The 20,521-nt window shown below is 38.6% G+C and overlaps 7 protein-coding genes and 1 non-coding gene across 8 annotated transcripts; 4 read left to right on the plus strand and 4 right to left on the minus strand.

The window, feature by feature from the left end:
• Positions 1 to 158: 158 nt before the first annotated feature.
• On the plus strand, positions 159 to 250 carry V1514DRAFT_t124. The gene has a single exon. It is a non-coding gene; the product is annotated as a tRNA-Arg (tRNA).
• Positions 251 to 1,453: 1,203 nt separating this feature from the next.
• V1514DRAFT_339095 (PXA domain-containing protein) lies at positions 1,454 to 5,626 on the plus strand. The gene is made up of 4 exons (XM_066928924.1): positions 1,454 to 2,705; positions 2,764 to 2,864; positions 2,925 to 3,032; positions 3,079 to 5,626. The coding sequence occupies exons 1-4, from the start codon at positions 1,595 to 1,597 to the stop codon at positions 5,563 to 5,565; spliced, it is 3,807 nt and encodes a 1,268-aa protein (XP_066780646.1). The 5' UTR covers positions 1,454 to 1,594; the 3' UTR covers positions 5,566 to 5,626.
• Positions 5,308 to 9,084, minus strand: V1514DRAFT_299958 (uncharacterized protein). Its single transcript, XM_066925522.1, has 2 exons — positions 7,158 to 9,084; positions 5,308 to 7,106 (listed from the first exon to the last, which is right to left on the minus strand). The coding sequence occupies exons 1-2, from the start codon at positions 8,977 to 8,979 to the stop codon at positions 5,710 to 5,712; spliced, it is 3,219 nt and encodes a 1,072-aa protein (XP_066780647.1). The 5' UTR covers positions 8,980 to 9,084; the 3' UTR covers positions 5,308 to 5,709.
• On the minus strand, positions 9,085 to 10,551 carry V1514DRAFT_339104 (uncharacterized protein). Its single transcript, XM_066928925.1, has 2 exons — positions 9,657 to 10,551; positions 9,085 to 9,598 (listed from the first exon to the last, which is right to left on the minus strand). The coding sequence occupies exons 1-2, from the start codon at positions 10,482 to 10,484 to the stop codon at positions 9,425 to 9,427; spliced, it is 1,002 nt and encodes a 333-aa protein (XP_066780648.1). The 5' UTR covers positions 10,485 to 10,551; the 3' UTR covers positions 9,085 to 9,424.
• Positions 10,552 to 10,591: 40 nt separating this feature from the next.
• On the plus strand, positions 10,592 to 13,774 carry V1514DRAFT_339107 (NRDE-2, necessary for RNA interference-domain-containing protein). Its single transcript, XM_066928926.1, has 3 exons — positions 10,592 to 10,678; positions 10,732 to 13,330; positions 13,392 to 13,774. Exons 1-3 carry the CDS (start codon positions 10,655 to 10,657, stop codon positions 13,589 to 13,591), a joined length of 2,823 nt encoding a protein of 940 aa, XP_066780649.1. The 5' UTR covers positions 10,592 to 10,654; the 3' UTR covers positions 13,592 to 13,774.
• Positions 13,639 to 14,399, minus strand: V1514DRAFT_322819 (ADP-ribosylation factor family-domain-containing protein; the record flags this gene model as incomplete). The annotated part of the gene is made up of 5 exons (XM_066926143.1): positions 13,639 to 13,773; positions 13,827 to 14,068; positions 14,114 to 14,130; positions 14,173 to 14,283; positions 14,335 to 14,399. 5 exons carry the CDS (start codon positions 14,397 to 14,399, stop codon positions 13,639 to 13,641), a joined length of 570 nt encoding a protein of 189 aa, XP_066780650.1.
• A 111-nt stretch (positions 14,400 to 14,510) lies between these two features.
• Positions 14,511 to 16,295, plus strand: V1514DRAFT_339113 (D-arabinono-1,4-lactone oxidase-domain-containing protein). Its single transcript, XM_066928927.1, has one exon. The coding sequence runs from the start codon at positions 14,634 to 14,636 to the stop codon at positions 16,203 to 16,205; it is 1,572 nt and encodes a 523-aa protein (XP_066780651.1). The 5' UTR covers positions 14,511 to 14,633; the 3' UTR covers positions 16,206 to 16,295.
• Positions 16,241 to 20,442, minus strand: V1514DRAFT_339114 (uncharacterized protein). Its single transcript, XM_066928928.1, has 4 exons — positions 18,660 to 20,442; positions 16,912 to 18,608; positions 16,583 to 16,857; positions 16,241 to 16,529 (listed from the first exon to the last, which is right to left on the minus strand). Exons 1-4 carry the CDS (start codon positions 20,306 to 20,308, stop codon positions 16,305 to 16,307), a joined length of 3,846 nt encoding a protein of 1,281 aa, XP_066780652.1. The 5' UTR covers positions 20,309 to 20,442; the 3' UTR covers positions 16,241 to 16,304.
• Positions 20,443 to 20,521: the final 79 nt, after the last annotated feature.

A 20,521-nucleotide genomic window follows, 5' to 3' on the forward strand; every position in this document is an offset into this window, starting at 1 on the left:
AATATGAGAATAGGAAAAAGAAAAAATGAGCAATACGCATGACAAAAAATAAGCAGGAAGGGCAAAGGGTACCCACATACCCAGACACTCCTTAATGAGAACGGACACGTGAGTGCCATCCTTATATATTTGTTTGCATTAGACTTTTAAATATAATTGGTGTTGTGGCGCAATGGTGAGCGCATCGGATTTCGGTATAGTTTGTCGTGTAAACTTCCGAAGGTTGCAGGTTCGAGTCCTGTCAACATCGTTTTTTATTTTTTTTGATTTTATATTGGCCTAATTGACATTTCTTCCTTGAATTTTTACCCACATTTTATGTTAAAATATATGGATTGATCGACGAATCAATTTAGCTGAAAGCTAAATAAATAAATTGGGTGCACTGACAAAATAGTGTGCACCAAGTCTCAACTAAATTTAGTGATGGAAGTTCGCGATTAACAAAAGTGTCGACCTCCGTGGATTAAGTAATCAAGAACACGAAGCCAAAGAAAGCAAAAGACGTCAGGGCAGGGTGTGACAATATTCGATAATTTCAATGTGCGCGGAATAACGTGTCCCGCTAATGTATGCACAACCCTGCCAATTTCTATTTCTACCGGCGCGCGCGATTAACATTCATCAGCCACCGCGCAGAAGGTTGAACACTGGTTTGCTCCTAAGCACACCAACGCGAATTATAGTAGCCACTATTCCAAGTAATTTAGTTATATATATTATAATTGAGTTATTTGTGATTCTTATTTATTATTAACTAATTCCTTATCGAGTTAGTCTACTTGTTCAAGTGACCGTGCTGAACGGACTCAGACGAGTACCGTTCTCGGGGTCGGGGTGGTACCATGTGTTTGTTTAAAAATGTTGTGCATTGTCGTGTATTGCATTTTGTTGTTTTTGCAGTTAGTCTGTAAAATATATATATATAGACCTGAAGTTGGCGTATGTGCCTACATCGAGCCACAGGCTCCGTCCATAAAGTACCATTTGTATTAGAGACGGCTCGAGCTCGTGACAGGCATAAAATATCTTTTGTTTTAAAAATTTATACAAAAGTGCACTCTAATGTTATCATGAGTTGATGACCGTAGAATGAACTCAAATATATGGTTCTCTGACGTTTTACTATGTACTTATTAACCTGTTCTTTGTAGATTAAATAAATATGATCATATGGCTTTATAAGAAATTTTGGCGCATTTTCATAATTGCTCCGCAATTGTTATACCCGTAGCGTGCGCTTAATTTACTTCACAGCATGAAGCGGACGACTATGGCAGCGTATTGAGACCTTTTAAAAAGTAAAATTTCTCAACTACATGCTGATTAAATATCCTATAAAAAATTTTATGGTATTTACTCTGTTTTGTGAATAAGGTGAGGCGATGTAAGACAACAGGATAAGTGAGTGGATGTAAGATGCTGTATCTATTATATAAACTCTTTTTTGGCAATTAAAACTTGCGAAGTCTATTTACTTAGATTTACATAACGGCATTGATAAGTTTTAAACCACTCTTTATGAAGTTCCAAAAAATAGTGTCATAAAACAAGAAGTTATAAGGTCTAATTATCTCAGAATGGAAGTGTAACAATGCCAGGAAATCGCCTTTCACTACCGATAGTGGTATTTGCGATTGCTATTGCCGTTGCACTGGGTTTAGTGTTTAGAGCAAACTACATCGCCCGAGTTGCACTTCAATTTTTTCTACTGGGTGTGTTTGTCTGTTCGTTAATTGCTTTTGCCGCCGTCAGTTACTTTTATAAGAAAACATCTTTGAGATCAGAAAATTTACAAAAATATCGAAAGGTTCGATTTCCAACTTATGCATTTGCTGCATATGAGTCTTGGGAAGTAGAGCTTGCATTACTAGCCGATAATCACGCGCCTAATTTACCGCTGTATCCACCATCTAGTGCAGTCTCAGGCTCTTTGGACATTATAATCGATTACGTATTAAGAGATTTTATTTATTCATGGTATTTTCAATTATCTGGAGATGTGTCGTTTCCAATCGAGGTCAAAAATACAATACGGAATGTGGCTGAACAACTCCGAGATCGCATTATAAATATTGACTTGGTCGATTTTACGATGCAAAAAATTGTTCCAATTTTGACAAAACATGTGGCTGAGTTTGCAACCGCAGAAACAGCGTTAAGAGGAAAAAATCTGAATAAGCAACTTACCGAATCTCGTGAGCTAGATATTGCTTTGGCTTATAAATATGCAAATGGAGAATTGCATCCAGCTGCGTCTCTAAAATCCCCCGATCCAAAAATGAATGTGAAGAAATGGATTAAAGGATTAGTTGGTCAAATTTTACCGTACGTGCTTCCTGAATCTGACGTGCAATCCCGAGCAGTGACTATATTGATACAAGAGATTGTTGCTTGTTCCGTATTCCTGCCCTTAATCACTGCATTGGATGATCCGGACACCTGGAATCAGATCATCGAGAAGTATGCGAGCTCCGCTCTACAAGATCGAAAAGCGGTTCAAAGACTACGAGCCGCTCTTGATAAACATGCGACCCCGGCTTTATCAAAATTTCAAAACCCGATCGTGAGATTAACAGCCAAATCGGACGAACGAACGTATGAGAAATTCATTCGAGGTGTTAGGAGATGCTCAGCTTTACCGGAGGCGAGACGTTTGCGATACGACATCGCTCTGCAATTGAACCGTACTTTAAAAGATGGAAGTGAGTATATTTTTGGTTGAATACAATGCTATTTATATTTCTAACTGTGTTCTCGTAGATGATGACTTGTTTATTCGCAGACTGAAAAACGCTAAAAAACTTATTGATGCAAAGATTGTTGAGTTAAATAATGAAAATTTAACGCCTGCAAAAAGAAAGGTACAAGTTTTTAACCGCACCACAACTTATTTAAATTTTACTGACTTTATGATTACACAGGAGTTTGCGTCTCGTGGTGTTGCTAATGTTTCTAGCGTCAGTGATCCGAGAGAGCAGTACAGTTTCGAACAACTTCTTCAAAGTTCTGCTGGATTGTCTTATTTTATGGTAAGTTTTTCATCATAATATGGATTACGGTCTATTTACAATTTAGGAATTTATGGACAGGCATCGACGAACCGTTTTACTACAATTTTATATGGTTGTTAATGGCTTTAAAAATCCGTTAGAAGAAGAAGATAGTGATGACGGAGATGATTTTTTAGCTAACATCACTGTCAATGCTTCAGAAAGATGGAGTTTGGCAGATCGTGAAGATATCGATCAAATTTACAAGACATATTTCTGTGAAAAAATTTTGGAAATTCCGGAGTCATGTCGAGATACAGTCAAAAAGTTTCTTGATGATCCTCAAAGTTCGACTAGAGATTATAGAAGTGCCCGCAGTGCAATACTAAAAGCTCAAAAGATAATTCATGACATTTTGACAGAAGAAGACTTACCGAAATTTAAAACTTCTGATATATTTTTAAAATATTTAACTTCTACTGACCCAGAAATCGAATCCCAAGCTTCTAAAGGGACTGTCAACGATTATCATCTTTTATATGATCCAAATGACATTGAGATTAATGATAGTTTAAATGTTGATCCCGATTACATAACTGTCGACCGGCGAAACAGTGACATTGATGATGGTTTATCAATTTCAGTGCAGCCTGAGGATGATGTTGTTCAGGCTGTACAAGCTGCTTTTGCTGACATCATGCAGTCTAGACCAGTGACTGACGATACAAGTAGCAACCGATCTGCGACTTCTTCCAGCATGAGAGAACATTTGGCACACGAAGATAACATAGAAAGTTCAAGTGAAATAGCAGACTCTCCTCGCTCGTCTCTTGAATCTTCTAGAGTGAATATTTTGGCTTCATCTGGTTCTGTAACCACTACAAACATGAAGTCAGTTTCAAGTCTTCGTTCAGATCTTTTTGGTACGATAGAAGATGGAGAAAACAATATATTTCCTACAAATAGTGCTCTTTTTGAAGAAACTTCAAGGGAAATTTTTTCTGATGATAGCTTTTCTTCAGAGGATGAGGTTGATGCCCTAGACAAGATCAATGTTACAGAAGAAGTATTTCCATTTATTCGTCGGGCGGATCCTCGCGATCTGGGTCTTATTGAAGAAATTGATCACCTCACTGAAGACATTGCAAAGCTAGTGAATCAAGATGCTGTTTTAGAGACTCTTTTAAAAAAAGCTGAGCTGACAAACAGCATGAGCGATCTTCGAATATTAAAAAAATCTAAATCAAGTGTGGAGAGAGAAATTCGAAGAAAAGAATTGCAGCGCCAACAATATATTGTTCAAGAAAGTGATAATGGTCTTCACGTAAGTTTCACACGCATAATTCATATTTATGCTAATTATAAAAAGGGTCGATCTAAAATACACATACAATCAGCCGTAACTGGTTCTGATAATGGCAAGCACTATGCTTTATACATTATTGAAGTGCAACGGGTGGGTTACGAAGGACATGTGGCTACACATTGGATTGTGGCTAGACGATATAGTGAATTTTTTAAACTGCATCAACATCTTCGACGACGATTCGACCAGGTTAAGGATATCGATTTCCCGAAGAAAGGGGTATCTATGCTAAAATTTCAGAAATCTTTCATTCAATCGCGAAAAACTGGACTTGAATCTTACTTGCAAAAACTATTAAAAATTCCACAAGTATGTCAAGATCGGGCGTTTCGGGCGTTTCTTTCATCACAAGACATAAATGCATACGGAAGCATGGAAAAGAATATTGTTGGTTCGACAGTAGCCGATTCCTCGAAGAGCACTATTTCATTGACTAACAAATTAGACGATGGCGATAGCCAGCATGGTCGATCCGGCGAAGTTTTTACTCGTTTGTATAGCAGCCTTTCAGACGGCATGGACGATTTGTTCAATAATTTTATTGTTGATTATAGATCACGTGTACCTTTAGATCAAGCCTCTGAAGATAGATATACCCATGAGGGTCAAGTTAATGAATGTGAAGACACTGATTCACGGCATTCACAGAACTCAGTTCTGATTAGTGAAAATAGGGAGCGACAGGAAATTTCGGAGGTCGAGGCAGAACTTGGCTCATTTGAAGATAATAAGAGTAGTAGTGTACCATTCATCAAGCCTATATGCGATTTGTTTCTTGAGTTATTTGATTTAAATAAAGGAAATAATTGGCTTCGAGGACGCGCGAGCGTTGTTGTACTGCAACAGCTGTTAGGAGGCACCATTGAACGGAAAATACGAGAACAAATAGATAATCTTGCGGAAGAAGAAATGGTTATTAAATTATTGCATTTAGTTCGTGAGCGCGTGTGGCCAGATGGAAGTCGAAACACCAAGAAACCAGTAAGAACGGCAAAAGACCAAATCAAGACAAAGGATGAAGCGGCTTTTTTAATTAATACTCTTATTCAGGATTCAGCTGCTAAAGTTGTTGGATCTACGAATGCCCGTCACGCTTCCCGGAGGTTATTCGCAATGCTCCAAAACAAAATTCTTAATCTTCATGTCACGAGTCTCATTATCGAAGAAGTCGTTTATGAATTGTTTCCCGAAATTCGAGAGAATTGAAGTGCGCGGTGTTGTTAACTAGATACTTTTACAATTTACAATCAACTATATGCACCCAAAATAATTAAATTATCCATGACTAACCGTAATCGAACCATATATATCCCTTATTCCCGTAGGAAAACTATTTAGTACTCACATCATCTATCTAGAACTACCTAAGTACTCCTCTGCAACAGCCACGCACTCGTCAGCAATATCATCGCCAACACGCCACATTCTAAGTCTTATACCATTTGGCAGCATCATCCGGGCACGAGCAACTCGTTTTTTCCACATCTCCAATTTTTTATCCATTGGATACCCATCCCTGTTAGATCCATTCTTAACCCCAATACATGCTCGGTAAGCAAACGACACAACATCTGAAACATGCTCTTTATCAATGGTTCCCGAAACACCAGTGGCCGCTATCCCTGCTGCAGTTCTCGCAGCACTTCTCAAATGAGAGCTAACTACAGGCGTATCGACGCTTTTATTTCTATTATTATTTTCAGGTCCAGTCACCTTAGTAGTATTAAGGCCACCGAAACTCTTACTTGGAAGTGACAACTTTGAGAAACTGTCTAATCCCGTCTTAGCCAAATCGGCTTTAGCAGACTGTTTATTCGCCATATTTTGATCCTGATTTCTCATGGACATGTATCCGCCATTACGCTCCGGTGATGTTCCACTCTCATCAAAAGTAGACGAAAATGCTGCTAATCTTTGTGCAAGCGGAGACACCATTGAACCTGCTGAGGATGAAAGCAAATCCACATTAGCACTAGGTGGTAATGGAACTGGATGGTGAAGAGTTAGAGACTGAGACTTAAGACTTTCTGGTTTCTTCGGAACTTTTGGCCGTTCACTATCGTTCTCCTTATCACGTTCAGGAATTGAAGACCAGTCAATTGATGTAGGACCAGGCGCAGTCGTAGTAATCTTGCTACTTCTTAAACCTTCAGGTTTAGGCATTAACGGTGGAGGTGAATGCGGTCGATTGTAATATTTGCCTTCATCCTTCTGTGCACTGCAACACCAAACTGTATCATCCTCTAGTAAATCATCAATCTCGTCTGGCTTAGGAACAGAACTAGAAAAGAATCCGTTCCATTCTGATATAGTACAGAATTCATCATCATCCGAACAAATAGTAGTCACATCACGAATATAAATGGCAACAACTTGGTTTGGGAATTGGCAAGCAAGATTAACGTATGCTTCCAGATCCATTTCACCAGAATCACCAACCAAAATAAATTTTCGAAGTGGAAAATCAAACAAAATCGATTCCAAATTAAAACGCTTGCGTTCTACAGCTGGCTCTAAAAGACCGTAAAGAAAGCCATTGTAATGTTTAAGATGCATTGAACCAGAAGGTAAGCCGGCCTTTCTAAGGAATTTAGATATAGAAGGAAAAAGTTGCCAAGGTGAATTGGAAACGTAATGAAACGGAACGCCAAGTTTATTGAGACGTTGATACCACTCACTGACCCCCTTGATTTCAAGCTCAGAATAATCTTTCACAAACACATTCTTAAAAATTCCCTTTTTAGCTCCTAAATATGACATAAGTAAAACTTATTACTAAAGTTTCTATCACCATTTACCTGTGATCCCAGTATGCTTGATCGTATCATCGATGTCACTAATCAAACTAACGCCATACGGTTCTATAACTTTAACTTCTTCTACAGCAATCAAGCCTTCGCCGCATTCCACACACGCAATAGCTGGTTCATACATGAGCCGTAGTCGTACACCGAAATGACCACTATCTGTTGTGACAACACTATATGTAGAATACTCTTCAGTTTCAGTAGACCCAACGTGTATTGTTATCCCAGCTTGAGAAATGGGTCGAGATATAAATGGAGCAATGCGTTCTTGCAAAGACTTCTCAGCATTATACATAGAAGAAAAGGAAATCAGTTTCGGTCGTGGGGGTAATGGAGGCGGGACCTGTTTTATCTTTTTTTTTTTCATAGGTGACTCTCTAGGAAGCACATTCAATGCCGACGAAGTGGGGGATCCATAATTGTTGACTGAGAAAGACCTAGAGAGATTAAACGTTGAATTGTTACGCCCAAGCACGGGAAAATAGGCGTTCATATTGCTAGCCACGGGAGAAGAGGAAAGGGGTGCATTCGTATCATTTGCAGCAATAACTTCTGAATTATGCCCCATGATTGATGTCACAGAACCAGATCGTACCATAGAATAAATTGACTTTGTTCGTTTAACATTGGTAGCGCTTGGTGTGTGCTTTAATCTAGAGCCATCAGAATTACCATCAATACTGGATTGTCTTCGTTCAACAACAAAGGTTTCATGATGATTATCAATAACTTCATCGTCATCGTCGTCGTCAGAATAGTCATCAGATTCCGAATCGGAAATATTAATAAGATAACTTCTATTATTATTGACATTATTGAGTAGGGGTTGTCTTTCACCGCCCAACGTAGGCTGAACAAAGTTGTTCCGATTGATAACAGATCCTGAAGTGTCAGGTACTCTCCGACTCTGCATAGTGGAGGAGTATATACTAGAGCGTGGCGAGGTACCAAAAGAAGTACCATATCTCGGTGAGCTTGGCGAAGATAATCGTCCTCCATTTTTTGGTAAGCTTCCAGAAGATTGAGGAATATTCATTGCAGAGGTAGAAGGCCTCCCGGGTGAATCTGACCTGATTCCCGATGCATTGTAATTAGTAACCAATCCTTTTCTGGATGTAGAAGGGAATTCTCTGTCATTGGACATTAAAGAGTTTATGCTGGTTGAAGAATTATTCTTATTAATGCTGCTTTCAGTGGAATCGCTGCCTCTATCAAGTCCTCTGTTTCCGGCATCGGCAACATTAACCGTGTCCGGGATTGAAGTAGGAACGCCAACTAATTGCCTGACAACACTTGTAAAAAGCTTGTTTTTTCGGTTCGGGGTTCCCGGGGCAAAAACCCAGCCTCGTATATCAATCTCCACTAAACCGGTATCTAACCGCCGAGCATACGATGGAAACATCAGTAATTTCTCTCCATCTCCGCCATCTGGCATCTGAGAGTTGTTGTTATTATGAGTATACGTATCAGACTCGACATGAATGTTGCTGGAATTCAAATTAGCAGAACTATGCTCTTCCTGCTGTTGCGCCTTCGCAAAGGAGGTGAAAGACGTTGATGATAGCATGCGAGAAAATCGCGCATTTCTGACCGTAGTAGATGAGCCTGTTCTCTTTCTTTGATTGTCTTGAGCTTGTGCCTCCCTTTGATTTATCAAAGATTGTCGTTGTTGATTTAAAAGACGCTGATAAGTGTCAAACTGCTCCTTCTTCTGTTGCAGATAACGGGCCACCTTCTCTCTTTTTGATGGTGGCGGATCGATAGGAATGATTGCTTGCAAGGCCCTTTGGGGAGCCGAGGACAAGCACGACATCGCAATCTACCCCTGCAAAAAAAAACAAAGACTCTAAAGTGAAAAGCCAGTCGACTAAGTAGCTTGATTTCAGAAGTTGCTGCCGTCTACCCGTATAGAGAGAATCGGCTGGGGACTTACTAATCTTGTATTAGGCTTAGGGTATTTCGTGCATATGAAACCAAAATGACACGCTACGCAATAGAATTCTATGGTCCCAATATGATGGTGCGGGATGCGCCTCCAACGGGAATTGACCGTGCAACAATCGCCCCATCCAACTTTAAATTGGTCGAAAAAAACCACCTAAAAAAGCAAATGCCACCACACATGTTCAATCAATCAACCACACATTAGATATGACTAACTATACAAATTTAACTATTAGTATGCCATTCACGAGTCTTGAATTTCCAAACTAAGGGAAATGTTTGACGTGTCAGCTAATCAATTATATTTCAGCATTCTAACTCTCCTTTTTAATCCAAATGCTGACCTTTCTTGCAATCGTTTCGCTATTCCAAAGGCAAAATGAATGCTTGATCCCATCATCTTTATTGAATATTTCAAACTGAACATTATCCCTCATTGAATATTCTTGTAGCAATTCTGCTCGGGTGTGTTCACCTATCCAATGATCCTTAGAATCATAACTGTTAGTATCTTTCAACGTTTAGAATTCGGATCATGAATCAAACCTCATGAGCAAAGAATGCCATTATGTTACCAGGCCGCCCTGAACCATTCCAAGAACCCGACCAAAATACAGATTTAACATTATCAGCTTCCTCTGCAACCCGGCTCATCTCTTCTTCTCCAAGTTTGACGCATTGATACACCACCGAGGGTGAATATATTAAGTCTTCAGTCGCTAGTAATCCATGTTTCGGTGGTGAATTCATAAACAGGTTAATTGTAGTTTGAAGTAGCCTATTCGGCAGATATTTGCAGAAGTAGTAAACTGCCGTGGCAGTCAAAATTGATATATTGGGGGCAAATTTCAAAATTCTTCGAAATTTTCTTCCACTGCTACTTTGGCCAATATGTTTTACTGTCGGGAAAAGCATGATCGTAGATAAATTATAAATTTTCCAGTTTTGTTCTTTGATATGAAGTAAGAGATTTTGCAAAATCCAACATCCAATACTGTGTCCAATTATAATAACTCGCTTTTTTTGGAAGTCTTCAAAGTATCCGTACCTTTTCAGCAAAAGTTTTAGTACATCCAACTTATGGAGAACCTGGTCGTCTAAGTCGTAGTATCTTTGTGAATTAAAGTCTGGTTTCTGAAGTCTCAGTGAATTCGTATCGCAACCCGCCTGTGAAACGCATACCATGCGGAAGTCTGGCAATAACCTTTGCAAACTTTTTATAAATGGAACGTAATACTGAGGAAGTCCTGGATTACCTGGAAGTATATATATAAGACCTGCTTCATTATCACTTGTAGGAGCGACATCGTACAATGTACTTAAAAACTCTCCATGGATGTATTCTTTTAATATTAAGTTTGGATTTCTTGACATTATTCCTTGGAATATATATATATAGTATATATGAGTGTTTATTATTTCATGCTTTCGCAAAGCGTCTATTGTATGTATACGTTTAGTATTTCGCGATAAAGAACAATATATAAACCCCTGAAATTTCGTTTCGAAGAGAACGTTGAAACTTGACGTTTGCTACATAAAATATGCCTGCGGACGATAATGAAGAGGTAGTACATATGAAACCTAACTCTTTTTGTTTATTGTTAATCCTGGTAATTAGCTACAGGAATTTACGGTTCCAAAGTTTTCCAGCTTTAAAGCACCAGCCCAAAGTCGATCAACTGTGCGAAAAAAACAAACAGAAACATTTAAGACTCATGGGCCAAACTCTGAAGATTTTAGACATTCTTTTTCTCGAGACGTGAATGATAGAACAGCTCATGATAAAGGTTATATAAAATCAGATAATCGACTTGGTCCGCCTGGTCATAGATCTAGGCAAAGACCAACAAGAATAGGGGCACCTCCGGAGACTGGTCAGCACAAGCTACCAATTCATCAGAAGGAAGCAAATGGTATTTTTGAAATTGATGTGAAACGAGATTTGAATAATTTAGCATTTGAAAGCTTGAATAAGTCTGATTTACCATCATTTTATCGTTTTGGTCATGGTGGAGTAGTTGGACTCAATTTCAAGTATTTTGAAAACGAAAGTAATTCTTATTCACGACAACCTGCAAATCTAAACACTAAGTCTCAAAGTTCCTGGGTCATCGGTCGCCATCCAAAAAGGATAAAAGTTGCGGCAATCATCCCAGATTATGGTGATTATATTCCACTGTCCAACACAACTAAACCCAGTTTTTCTGAAAAAGTTATCAAATTTGAAGATTCTGATTTAGATTCTGAAATGGAAGATACGCCTGTTTACCAAAGTAGCAAAGTGATTAGTTTATCTAAGGCTGCGGACAACCAACCTTATGATGAAAATATTTGGATCGATCTTGCAAAAGCTATGGAAAGTTCTGCTGCTAATAAAATCTCAATCAAATTATTAACTGAACTGTCACTTTCGGTATATGAGAAGGCACTTAAGTACATTCCAAACAGCACAGTACTAAATTTAAAGTATATGGGTCTTTATCAAAGCCTCAATGGACATTATCAAACTAGTAAGAAATGGCAGGCACTTCTGGATGCATACCCAGATAACTTGCAGTTTTGGAGCAACTGGATTGAGTTTTGTATAAATGATGCCACAGGGTTCGACTTTGACAAGGTTTACGGGTCAATTATTGATGTAATTGGACGAGTAACTAGTGCTGCACGGAAAACAATATCGCTAGAAGTTAATGTTGTATATCTCTGTATTCGTGCTGCTAAATTCATATATGAATCAGGTTATACTGAACATGGTATAAGTATAATACAGGGCCTTCTTGAAGTCAATTTTTGTGCTCCAGAAAATGTCGACAAAATTTCTTGGCTAAAAGAGCACTGGGAATTAGATGGTCCAAGAATTGGAGATAAAGTTGATATCAACGGAGCCTGGGTATCAGAATACGGAGCATTCGAAAAGACAAGTAATAGCAATTTATGGTTAGCTAATGAAAGCTTGCAGTCAGCACAGAAATTGCCAAGCCGCTTTAAAATACACGATGAAGATCCATATCGGGTGACTGTATATTCAGATATTGCTCCATTCATGTTCGTATTAAAGGAGAATGCTTCACGAAATATGTTATGTTGGCTTTGCTTTAAATTTTTTGGCTATCAAATACCCTATATAAATCTTGATGACAGCTTTCTCGATAAGTTTGGGATCAATTTAAAAGTTGATGGAATTGCAAATATGACAGATACCGGTTTGTTTATTGAATTTTTTAACAGAATTGTGAAAAGACTGTTACATATTATTGATGAGGACGATGTATTAGTTTGGTGTTTAGAATGGGATTTTGAGACAAATGGAAAACAATCAATAACCTCAGCGAAAGAAATTTTGAAAAGAAAGCCGGGGAGTGTGCAATTATGGTGCACATATGCAAATATTGAGACAAAGATGGGAAACTACCATAAGGTTGACTTAATTTATACTTCAGGTATCAAAGTATTGAGGACCAATAATGAACTAATGCTTTTTTGGAGTTTTTTTGCGGAATTTTCCTTATTCACAGACAAAAATGCAGTTGATGTCATTCTGAGAATATCAAAGGATGTACGTTCGTATGAAAACTTAGATATTGCAATTAAAAACTGCAAAACATTCTTGCGTCAAGGAATGGATGAATGTTTTGAACAACTTAAGGTTCAGCTATCGGAGGCATTCATGAAGTGTCTTGCAATATTGGAATATATCAATTCGAATATAACAAATGCCCTTGCAATTATTGATTCATTCAACTACAATTTGTCATCACATTACAATTCTCGGATACAGGAATCGGTTTATGTTTTCACAATTCGATTAATTAAGCACTACATGTCACATTCCCCATACTTCAAAATCTCAATAATGCGAGATTATCTTGAAAAAGCAATTCGAGCTTTTCCTCATAATCTTGAGTTTCTTGATCATTATAAAGAAATTGAAAGACGATACCGGATTGAAAATAATGTAAACCGGATTATCAATGACATTGTACTTGACAAGGACATTGTCACCGCTCAACTGTGGCAGTTTGCAATTACCTACCAAATGGAGCTCAAGCTTGTCCATGTTGCACGGTCTTATTTTGAACGTGCGGCTTCACATGAGAGAACGAAATCAAATGTCTCATTTTGGCTGGCGTACCTGTCATTTGAAAACATTAACGGTGAAAAACTTGATGTCAAAAATATCGCTTTCCGAGGAATCGTGGCATGTCCTTGGTCTAAAGGTACATAATATATTATCGAAACAATAATAAACAAATCAAATTAGACTAATAATTTCCATAGATCTGATTATGCAAACACTTTTGCTTTTAGGCGATAACTTAACCAAGTTCGAGAGGCGCCAACTCCATGTTGTTTTGCTAGAAAGAAATTTGCGAATCCGAATAGAATATCCAGATGAAGAATTTGAAGACGAAGAATTTTTGTCGCTTGAGCAGCTTCCGCTGGATGCAGATTCTGAAGAAGAGACAGGCGACAAGTAGTTACCGCGATCAACAATTATAACTGTGACCTGAATCATGAACATTTTCTAATCAAACATGTACAATCTTTTCTTCACCTCCGTAGTAGTCCACGATAAAGCTTCAGTAAGGTTTTCGCCTGTATATGCACTGCATAAGACAACATTGCAGTTATGATTTTTTATTGCAGTAATTTGAAGAGTCTATTATCGTTAGTAAACGTTTAAAAATATAAATAAAAAAGTCACTAGCATACGTCAGTAACAATATGAAGAACCTGCTCTCTTAATTTCGTGGATTGCAAGATATCAATTTTATTAACGAGTATCAAAAGACCAGCACCCGTGAGTCTATCCTCGTCAAGGACTTTGTCCAACTCTGATTTGCAATCATGTAATCGATCCAATGCTGAAGCATCCACTACCCATATTATGGCATCTGTTTTTTCAAAATAGTTTCTCCAAAATGGACGAAGGGACGCCTGTCCACCAACATCCCCTAAAAATTTAGTTGTACATCAAGAAGAAGCCTATATCTGCTCACAAATATTTAAGGTGTACCTAACAAGTTAGCAATGTCACACCACATGTTAGGGAACTAACCTATCGTATGATACCGATTTTATGTTGAAACCTAGAGTTGGGCTAACTTCATGAACATTCTCCCCAAGAAGCCGCTTAACTATTGATGTTTTCCCAGCATTGTCAAGACCACTGAAAATTTTGGTTATAACTCTGCTTTCAAACTAATTATTTGGAACTTACAGCATCAATAGTCTTATTTCTTTATCTTTCAACTTCTGCTTGCGCAGCGTCGACAGTAAACCCATTTTTGATAATTGAAAACAAAATAAAACAAATCTTTGATTACGCAATCAGGATTTTTTTTTCAAAGCGCAACCGCGCGTGGTTCGTGGTTCGGCAAATTATACTAAAATACTCACGTGCCATGCATCAAAATTGAGTGGGCCGGGTCGAAGGGAAGATATCAAAATTTCACAAAGACGACTTTAACAGGCTTAAGTAGTCTTGAAAAGTTATACGAGGTCATTTTATAGAAAGATATGACTTCAATTGAGCAGCTTTTGTCGTTTAAGATTCCTGGAAAGAAGCACTGGACCTGGGCTCGGACGTTCATATGTCAACCTGAGCTTTATCTTGTGCCCAACTCGATTGAGCAACTTCAACTTACTGTTCGTACTGCTCACAAAAATGGCAAAACTATAACTGTTGTTGGCTCGGGTCATTCTCCATCCGATATCACAATGTCAAATCAATGGGTGGTTAACCTCGACAAGTTGAATAGAGCCTTGTCATTTGCTCCACATGACTCTGGACTCTACACTGACGTTCGGGTGGAAGCTGGAATTCGAATCTATCAATTAAATAATATTTTAGCGAGTCGTGGCTTAGCACTTCAAAACCTCGGTTCAATTTCTGAACAGTCAATCGCCGGCCTGATTTCAACAGGAACACATGGATCGTCTGCCTATCATGGCTTGATATCTCAACAGGTTGTTGACGTTACGTTGCTACTTGCGAATGGTGAATTGGTCACTGTTTCACAGTCGCAACAGCCAGAGCTTTTTCGAGCTGCTCTAATTTCTCTCGGAAAACTGGGTGTGATAACTCACGTCACAATTCGAACGATTCCTTCATTTACAATTCATTCACGTCAAGAAATTGTGGATTTTGACAATTTAATTCGGGATTGGAACAATATTTGGATTTCCTCTGAATATATCAGAGTATGGTGGTTTCCATATTCTCGAAAATGTATTTTGTGGAGAGCAAATAAGTCACACAAGCAACTATCTGCACCTCGGCCTAGCTTTTATGGTACCTGGATCGGTAGACTTCTTTACGAATCTCTTCTTTGGTTTGCTGTGCGAATATATCCTAAATTTATGCCTTCAGTTGAACGATGGGTATTCCGTAACCAGTACGGCTGGGACGAAGATTATGGCAGTGGCGGTTCAGAAGCTGTTCAAGGTTCAGTTGAAGGCCTTAATATGGATTGCCTTTTCCATCAGTTTGTTAATGAATGGGCATTACCTTTATCAGATGGGGTTGACATTTTAAAGAACATCGAGAATGCAGTGTTGAGAGCTGGCAGAGAGAATCGGTATTACGTTCATGCTCCTATCGAAGTCAGATGTTCAAATTGTTCATATCCTTCTTCTGAAAAATCAACGTTTGACCTCATTGAAAAAACTTCCGGCGTTGGTCCGATTCCTGGAAACACTCTCAAACCACTCCTGGATTATGCTCCCATCCGCCCTTACCCTGAAGAACAAGTTACCACAAAAAATCTTGTTCTTTATCTTAATGCTACAATGTACAGACCATTTGGACGTGACCCACCAGTAAAGGAATGGTATCAGGAATTTGAAGATATTATGGTTCAGTATGGTGGTCGTCCACACTGGGCTAAGAATTTCATCGGACCCTCAAAGAATGGAGAGTTAGATTCGTCAACTCAGAACAGTGGTATGATTGGTCTCTCTAGCGTTTTCGACGACTGGTTCAGCGAAGACGGTAAGAAGTTTAAAGAAATTCGAAGAAAAATTGATCCCGATGGCATTTTTCTGGGAGGAAAAGAATGGGCTGCCAGAAATGGTATCATTGACAGCTAATTTTGTCCAGCAATCTAAAATTAATTAAATCATTGTAACTTTAACAAAAATGTATTAAATACTCCAATCAAAAACTTATTCATGTCTAGTATACAACCGTTATAATTCTGAAAAGTCACTCTCCGTGGACGGAGTTTGTGCTGGAACGCCAACTGGTTCCATTGGAATCGAGGTTATCCATGGGTCTTGCAGTAATTCATCTGCAGTTGCCCGAATAAAAGGATCTCTTTCAAAACATCTAACCAAAAAGTTACGCCCCAGTTCACTCATTTGATCATCCATTGGTAGTGATGGCAAATGACCTGCTGCAATATGATACATAATCTAAACATTTTAGTTTCCAGTCTTATAAATAGTAAACTCATTTGGTTACATACAGCCCATTCATTGTCAAGATTAGCCCACGGCCTTCGACCTGTTGCCATTTCCAAGACACAACAACCTAACGACCAAATATCAATACTCCCTTGGCGACCGGTACCATTACCAGTAATAACCTCAGGAGACATGTACATTGGTGTTCCGGTCATACTATTCAAATTTGTCCGAACGGTTGCACCACCGGCTCTAGTCTTCCCTCCTTTTTGGGCAATAACTTTGGCAGCACCAAAATCAACAAATTTAATGACACCAAGATGATCCAATAAAATGTCTGGTGAATTTTTTTCGTCAGCAAAAGTGCCCTAAAAATTTCCAAATTACTTACTTTCTGGCTTTATATCTCTATGGACAATTCCATTCTTATGTAAATATGCAAGTCCATCAAGCATTTGCATTGTATAGACCTGACTAACAGTTTCGTCTTCAATTCGACCATGCTCGAGTAAACTTGCAAGTGAACCGCCTTGACAGTATTCCATAAAAATAAATACCTTTTCTCTGTGCACTTCAACCCCATAATATTGCACAATATTAGGATGGTCCAGCATTTCCAAAACAGTCATTTCGTCCTTAATTGATTTGACAATATGTCGAATAGACTGTGTATCCTGAAGTCGAATTTCTTTTACAGCCATCACATCACCAGTGTCCAGATTGATTGCAGCGTAAACACTACCAAATGTTCCACCACCAATAAATCGGCCTTGTTGCCAACGTATGGTAACCCTCGAAAGTGTTGAATTTAAAAACATCAAGTACTGTGTCTCGACGTTACTGTCATCAAGTACTTTTCCGACACTATGAAGTTCTTCTTGTCTTAAACGACGTCCTTCTTCGATCGCAACCAAATCTATTGACCTCTCCTTGCGAACTATCTCCATTGAAATTTCATCATCTTTTTCAATGTCTTGTAGCTGGTTCATAGATTTTTCCTGCTTTTTCAATTCCAACGCAGCTGCAAGACTAGATCGTGCACCCATTATATCAAAATGAGAAATGAGAAGAGTCATGCAGCCAGCTACTTTAAGCCTAAGCCGAGAAAACTCTTCATCGTTAACAGCAAGAATATTCACGCCCCTGATCATCATCATTGCAAACTCTAATGCATTGACTGACCACTGAAATGTTTTCTTGTCAGAAGCCACACAGTCATCACACACAAAGCTTACCCAATCTATGCTTAGATGAACGAGTTTTAAGGCACAAGACGCTCGTCTGCTCAAATCCAAATATCTCATTGCTCGTTGTCCTACCTCTTGTGCAAAAACGAAATAGTGATTGATCATGTCTTGACAACCAATTCCTTTGCATTGCCTTCGAACTGCATCAGCACCGGTTATCACAAAAAGCGCCAATTTGTAGAAACATTTGCGTACGCGTAATAATTCACGATCGACTTCGGAAAAATTTGATCTTTGCTCGACCACTAGCTGATATTGTTCACCAACTGCTTTGGCAAATGTATTTCTAGCCGAGACAAGATGTGTATTTGCACCATCTGTTATCAATCTGAATCTCCCTGGTTTTAGTCCTGTATGAATTGCAGGAAGTTCTAGAGTAATAACTGGCCCATCCCAGTCCAACCGTTCTCTTGTGCAAATCATAAGTACATAGCTTTTTCTTTCATGAGGATCGGCCTCTGCAAGTTCATCCCTTGTGCAAGCTCCAAGAAGCGTTCGAATAATATCTGCACGACTAGCCGTGTATGGATCTGCAATAATAAATATATTCTCCGGATCCATTCGTTTATTTGGTGTAGCATTTATCAAATAATGACCACTGTTAATTAATGCATTTATTAAACTCGGCTGATTGGCAGAGCTTATTGAATATTCGCAGGCATTCTCAAAATATGAAAATAAAATTCTAGCAAACCGTTGAAGACGACGTTGATATCCTTGAATGTGATCTATCATGGGATTGTACCATTTTTCTAGCTCAGGTGCTGTTTTTAGAAGTGGCCCTTTCATTTGACGCTCAAAGTGCAAATGCAGTCGCTCAATAATTTTTGCTTCAACATGACTTTAAAAAAAAAGATTAATAGATTGGCAAACTCAAAATCGAATTACTTACCTAAAGTAGTTTGCAACTTTGACATCAACACTATCCATATTTCTAGCAACCTCCATGGAAAATTTCAACTCGGATTCTAAATCTTCTGCTTCAACAAAAACTTTGTGCCGATCATTGTCACTGTCTCTGCCAAGAAATTTCCGATCCAAAAGTTCAAAGTAAAATTTAAGCCCATCCATAAAGACTGAATCAAAGTTCTCATCTATTACGATTGGTAGTTCCCAGCCTAATTCTGGAGCAGATAAATGATAGTAATCTCGTCTAATGCGAATCGCAAGTTGAATTATGGTCTTAAATGTGTTAAGAACCTCATCAATTACCTTCTCACTAATAGGAGCTCCACGGGCAAATCTAACTCTAGCCCGAATAATTTCCTGAACAAGCCTGGTAGGGAAGTTTAGAAGAATCAGAAGTTCTTCCAAATATGACGGAAGATGCATCACGGCAAAATATTGACCCTGCTGAATAGTCGTATGCTTTGCTTTTTCAATCAAAGGACCAAGAGTGGTTAAAATTTTGTTTTCGAAAACTTTCCCAATATCTTGACTTTTGAATATACTCTCAACAAACGGAACCGCTTCTCCAATAGTACCCTCGGGAACCCGAGTTAAATCTAGTTCATCATTCCCAATCCATCTCCTAAGACCCTCGATGTGATTATGCACACTATCTGACACTGTCACCCATGAAATCAAGGCTTCATAACGAACTTTAAATTCTGGAGAAACTATTATTGGCTTATCTGACTGCATGGAAGCTGTACACCGCCATAAGCTCTCACATTTTTCATATATCCTAAGTATAGCCTTTATTTGATTATCTGGGGACATTGAAGTAATATCTTTACCTTGGATTTGAAAATGTAAAATATCTTTAAGTACCTTATCAACCTCATGACGACCATTCTCAACTATCTTTCGATGAGCTTCCAATGGCCGTCCGCAAACTTTGGCTCTAATTTGCATCCACAATTCAGATCTTTCCATAGTTTTTATTCCGGAAAATGAATTGCTAGTTGTTTGAAACTTGCGCTTTTCTGACTTTACAACTTCCCCCGTGAGAACAGACGACAGCATTGCTTGCCATTCAAGTCTTTCACGATTTTTTGGGTTTTCAAGTTCATCGACTGATGGAAGTCCCTTAGAAACTATTAATGAAGGCGCACCTAATACATCAGCATCAAAAATGTCCGCTTGAAAATCGGATCTAGTTGGATATTCAATAGAAGGAGAATCGTCTTCATCTGAACTGAAATCGAGACCCTTATAGTATTCTTCCCCAGTTTCGTCGCGTACCATCTTTTGATAAAGCTTACGATGTGACATATACTCTTCTGTCCGAGAAGAAAAGATCTGTTGTTGCGAATGAGATTGTAATTGTTGCTGAGGTCCATCCTTTGTGTTATGTTGTGCAGATGCGTGCTTTCGAGAGCGCTCTCTTGTGTGTGAAGAAGATCTGCCTTTTCTGGAGCCTTCACTAAGTAAAGCTGGTCTTCTAGCCGGAGCATATGTGTTTGATGGTGTTCTGGTTGGGTGGGGCCGTGTTGATTGCACTTGCGTAGGTTGTTGCGCATCTGATGCAGACTGAGCTATCAGTAACGAGCTATCGTTTTGCGAAACCGTTACCGGAACTGATCCTTTCAAACTCATAGTTTAATGAGTAGAAATCCAATTAAGATAAATTACATCAAGTTTAAAATGTCTTGGTTGTCTGTTTTGAGTACGTTATGAGAACCGTGGGTTTCTTTAACTTTAATCGAAAAGTATAGTTAACTACAGTAAACTATATATAGTGGGCTAAAACAAACTTACGTTTGTTAACCATAGTAATTTTATCAACAATTAACTTATTTTATAAGCTTT

This window comes from Lipomyces japonicus, assembly GCF_038497905.1.
Source record: "Lipomyces japonicus strain CBS 7319 unplaced genomic scaffold V1514scaffold_92, whole genome shotgun sequence".
Taxonomy (NCBI): Eukaryota; Fungi; Ascomycota; class Lipomycetes; order Lipomycetales; family Lipomycetaceae; genus Lipomyces; species Lipomyces japonicus.

What these genes read in the sequence shown, in the direction of transcription:
- V1514DRAFT_339113 (XM_066928927.1), top strand. Translation starts at nt 14,634, where the DNA reads ATGACTTCAATTGAGCAGCTTTTGTCGTTTAAGATTCCTGGAAAGAAG.
- V1514DRAFT_339114 (XM_066928928.1), bottom strand. Translation starts at nt 20,308, where the DNA reads ATGAGTTTGAAAGGATCAGTTCCGGTAACGGTTTCGCAAAACGATAGC. An exon ending in AAAGTTGCAAACTACTTTAG is followed by an intron (nt 18,609 to 18,659) that starts GTAAGTAATTCG and finishes TTTTTTTTAAAG; the next exon opens with TCATGTTGAAGCAAAAATTA. An exon ending in TAGAGATATAAAGCCAGAAA is followed by an intron (nt 16,858 to 16,911) that starts GTAAGTAATTTG and finishes AAAATTCACCAG; the next exon opens with ACATTTTATTGGATCATCTT.
- V1514DRAFT_339104 (XM_066928925.1), bottom strand. Translation starts at nt 10,484, where the DNA reads ATGTCAAGAAATCCAAACTTAATATTAAAAGAATACATCCATGGAGAG. An exon ending in TGGCATTCTTTGCTCATGAG is followed by an intron (nt 9,599 to 9,656) that starts GTTTGATTCATG and finishes TATGATTCTAAG; the next exon opens with GATCATTGGATAGGTGAACA.
- V1514DRAFT_339107 (XM_066928926.1), top strand. Translation starts at nt 10,655, where the DNA reads ATGCCTGCGGACGATAATGAAGAG. An exon ending in CTGCGGACGATAATGAAGAG is followed by an intron (nt 10,679 to 10,731) that starts GTAGTACATATG and finishes CCTGGTAATTAG; the next exon opens with CTACAGGAATTTACGGTTCC. An exon ending in GGCATGTCCTTGGTCTAAAG is followed by an intron (nt 13,331 to 13,391) that starts GTACATAATATA and finishes TAATTTCCATAG; the next exon opens with ATCTGATTATGCAAACACTT.
- V1514DRAFT_339095 (XM_066928924.1), top strand. Translation starts at nt 1,595, where the DNA reads ATGCCAGGAAATCGCCTTTCACTACCGATAGTGGTATTTGCGATTGCT. An exon ending in TAACGCCTGCAAAAAGAAAG is followed by an intron (nt 2,865 to 2,924) that starts GTACAAGTTTTT and finishes ATGATTACACAG; the next exon opens with GAGTTTGCGTCTCGTGGTGT. An exon ending in CTGGATTGTCTTATTTTATG is followed by an intron (nt 3,033 to 3,078) that starts GTAAGTTTTTCA and finishes TTTACAATTTAG; the next exon opens with GAATTTATGGACAGGCATCG.
- V1514DRAFT_299958 (XM_066925522.1), bottom strand. Translation starts at nt 8,979, where the DNA reads ATGTCGTGCTTGTCCTCGGCTCCCCAAAGGGCCTTGCAAGCAATCATT. An exon ending in CAAGCATACTGGGATCACAG is followed by an intron (nt 7,107 to 7,157) that starts GTAAATGGTGAT and finishes TGTCATATTTAG; the next exon opens with GAGCTAAAAAGGGAATTTTT.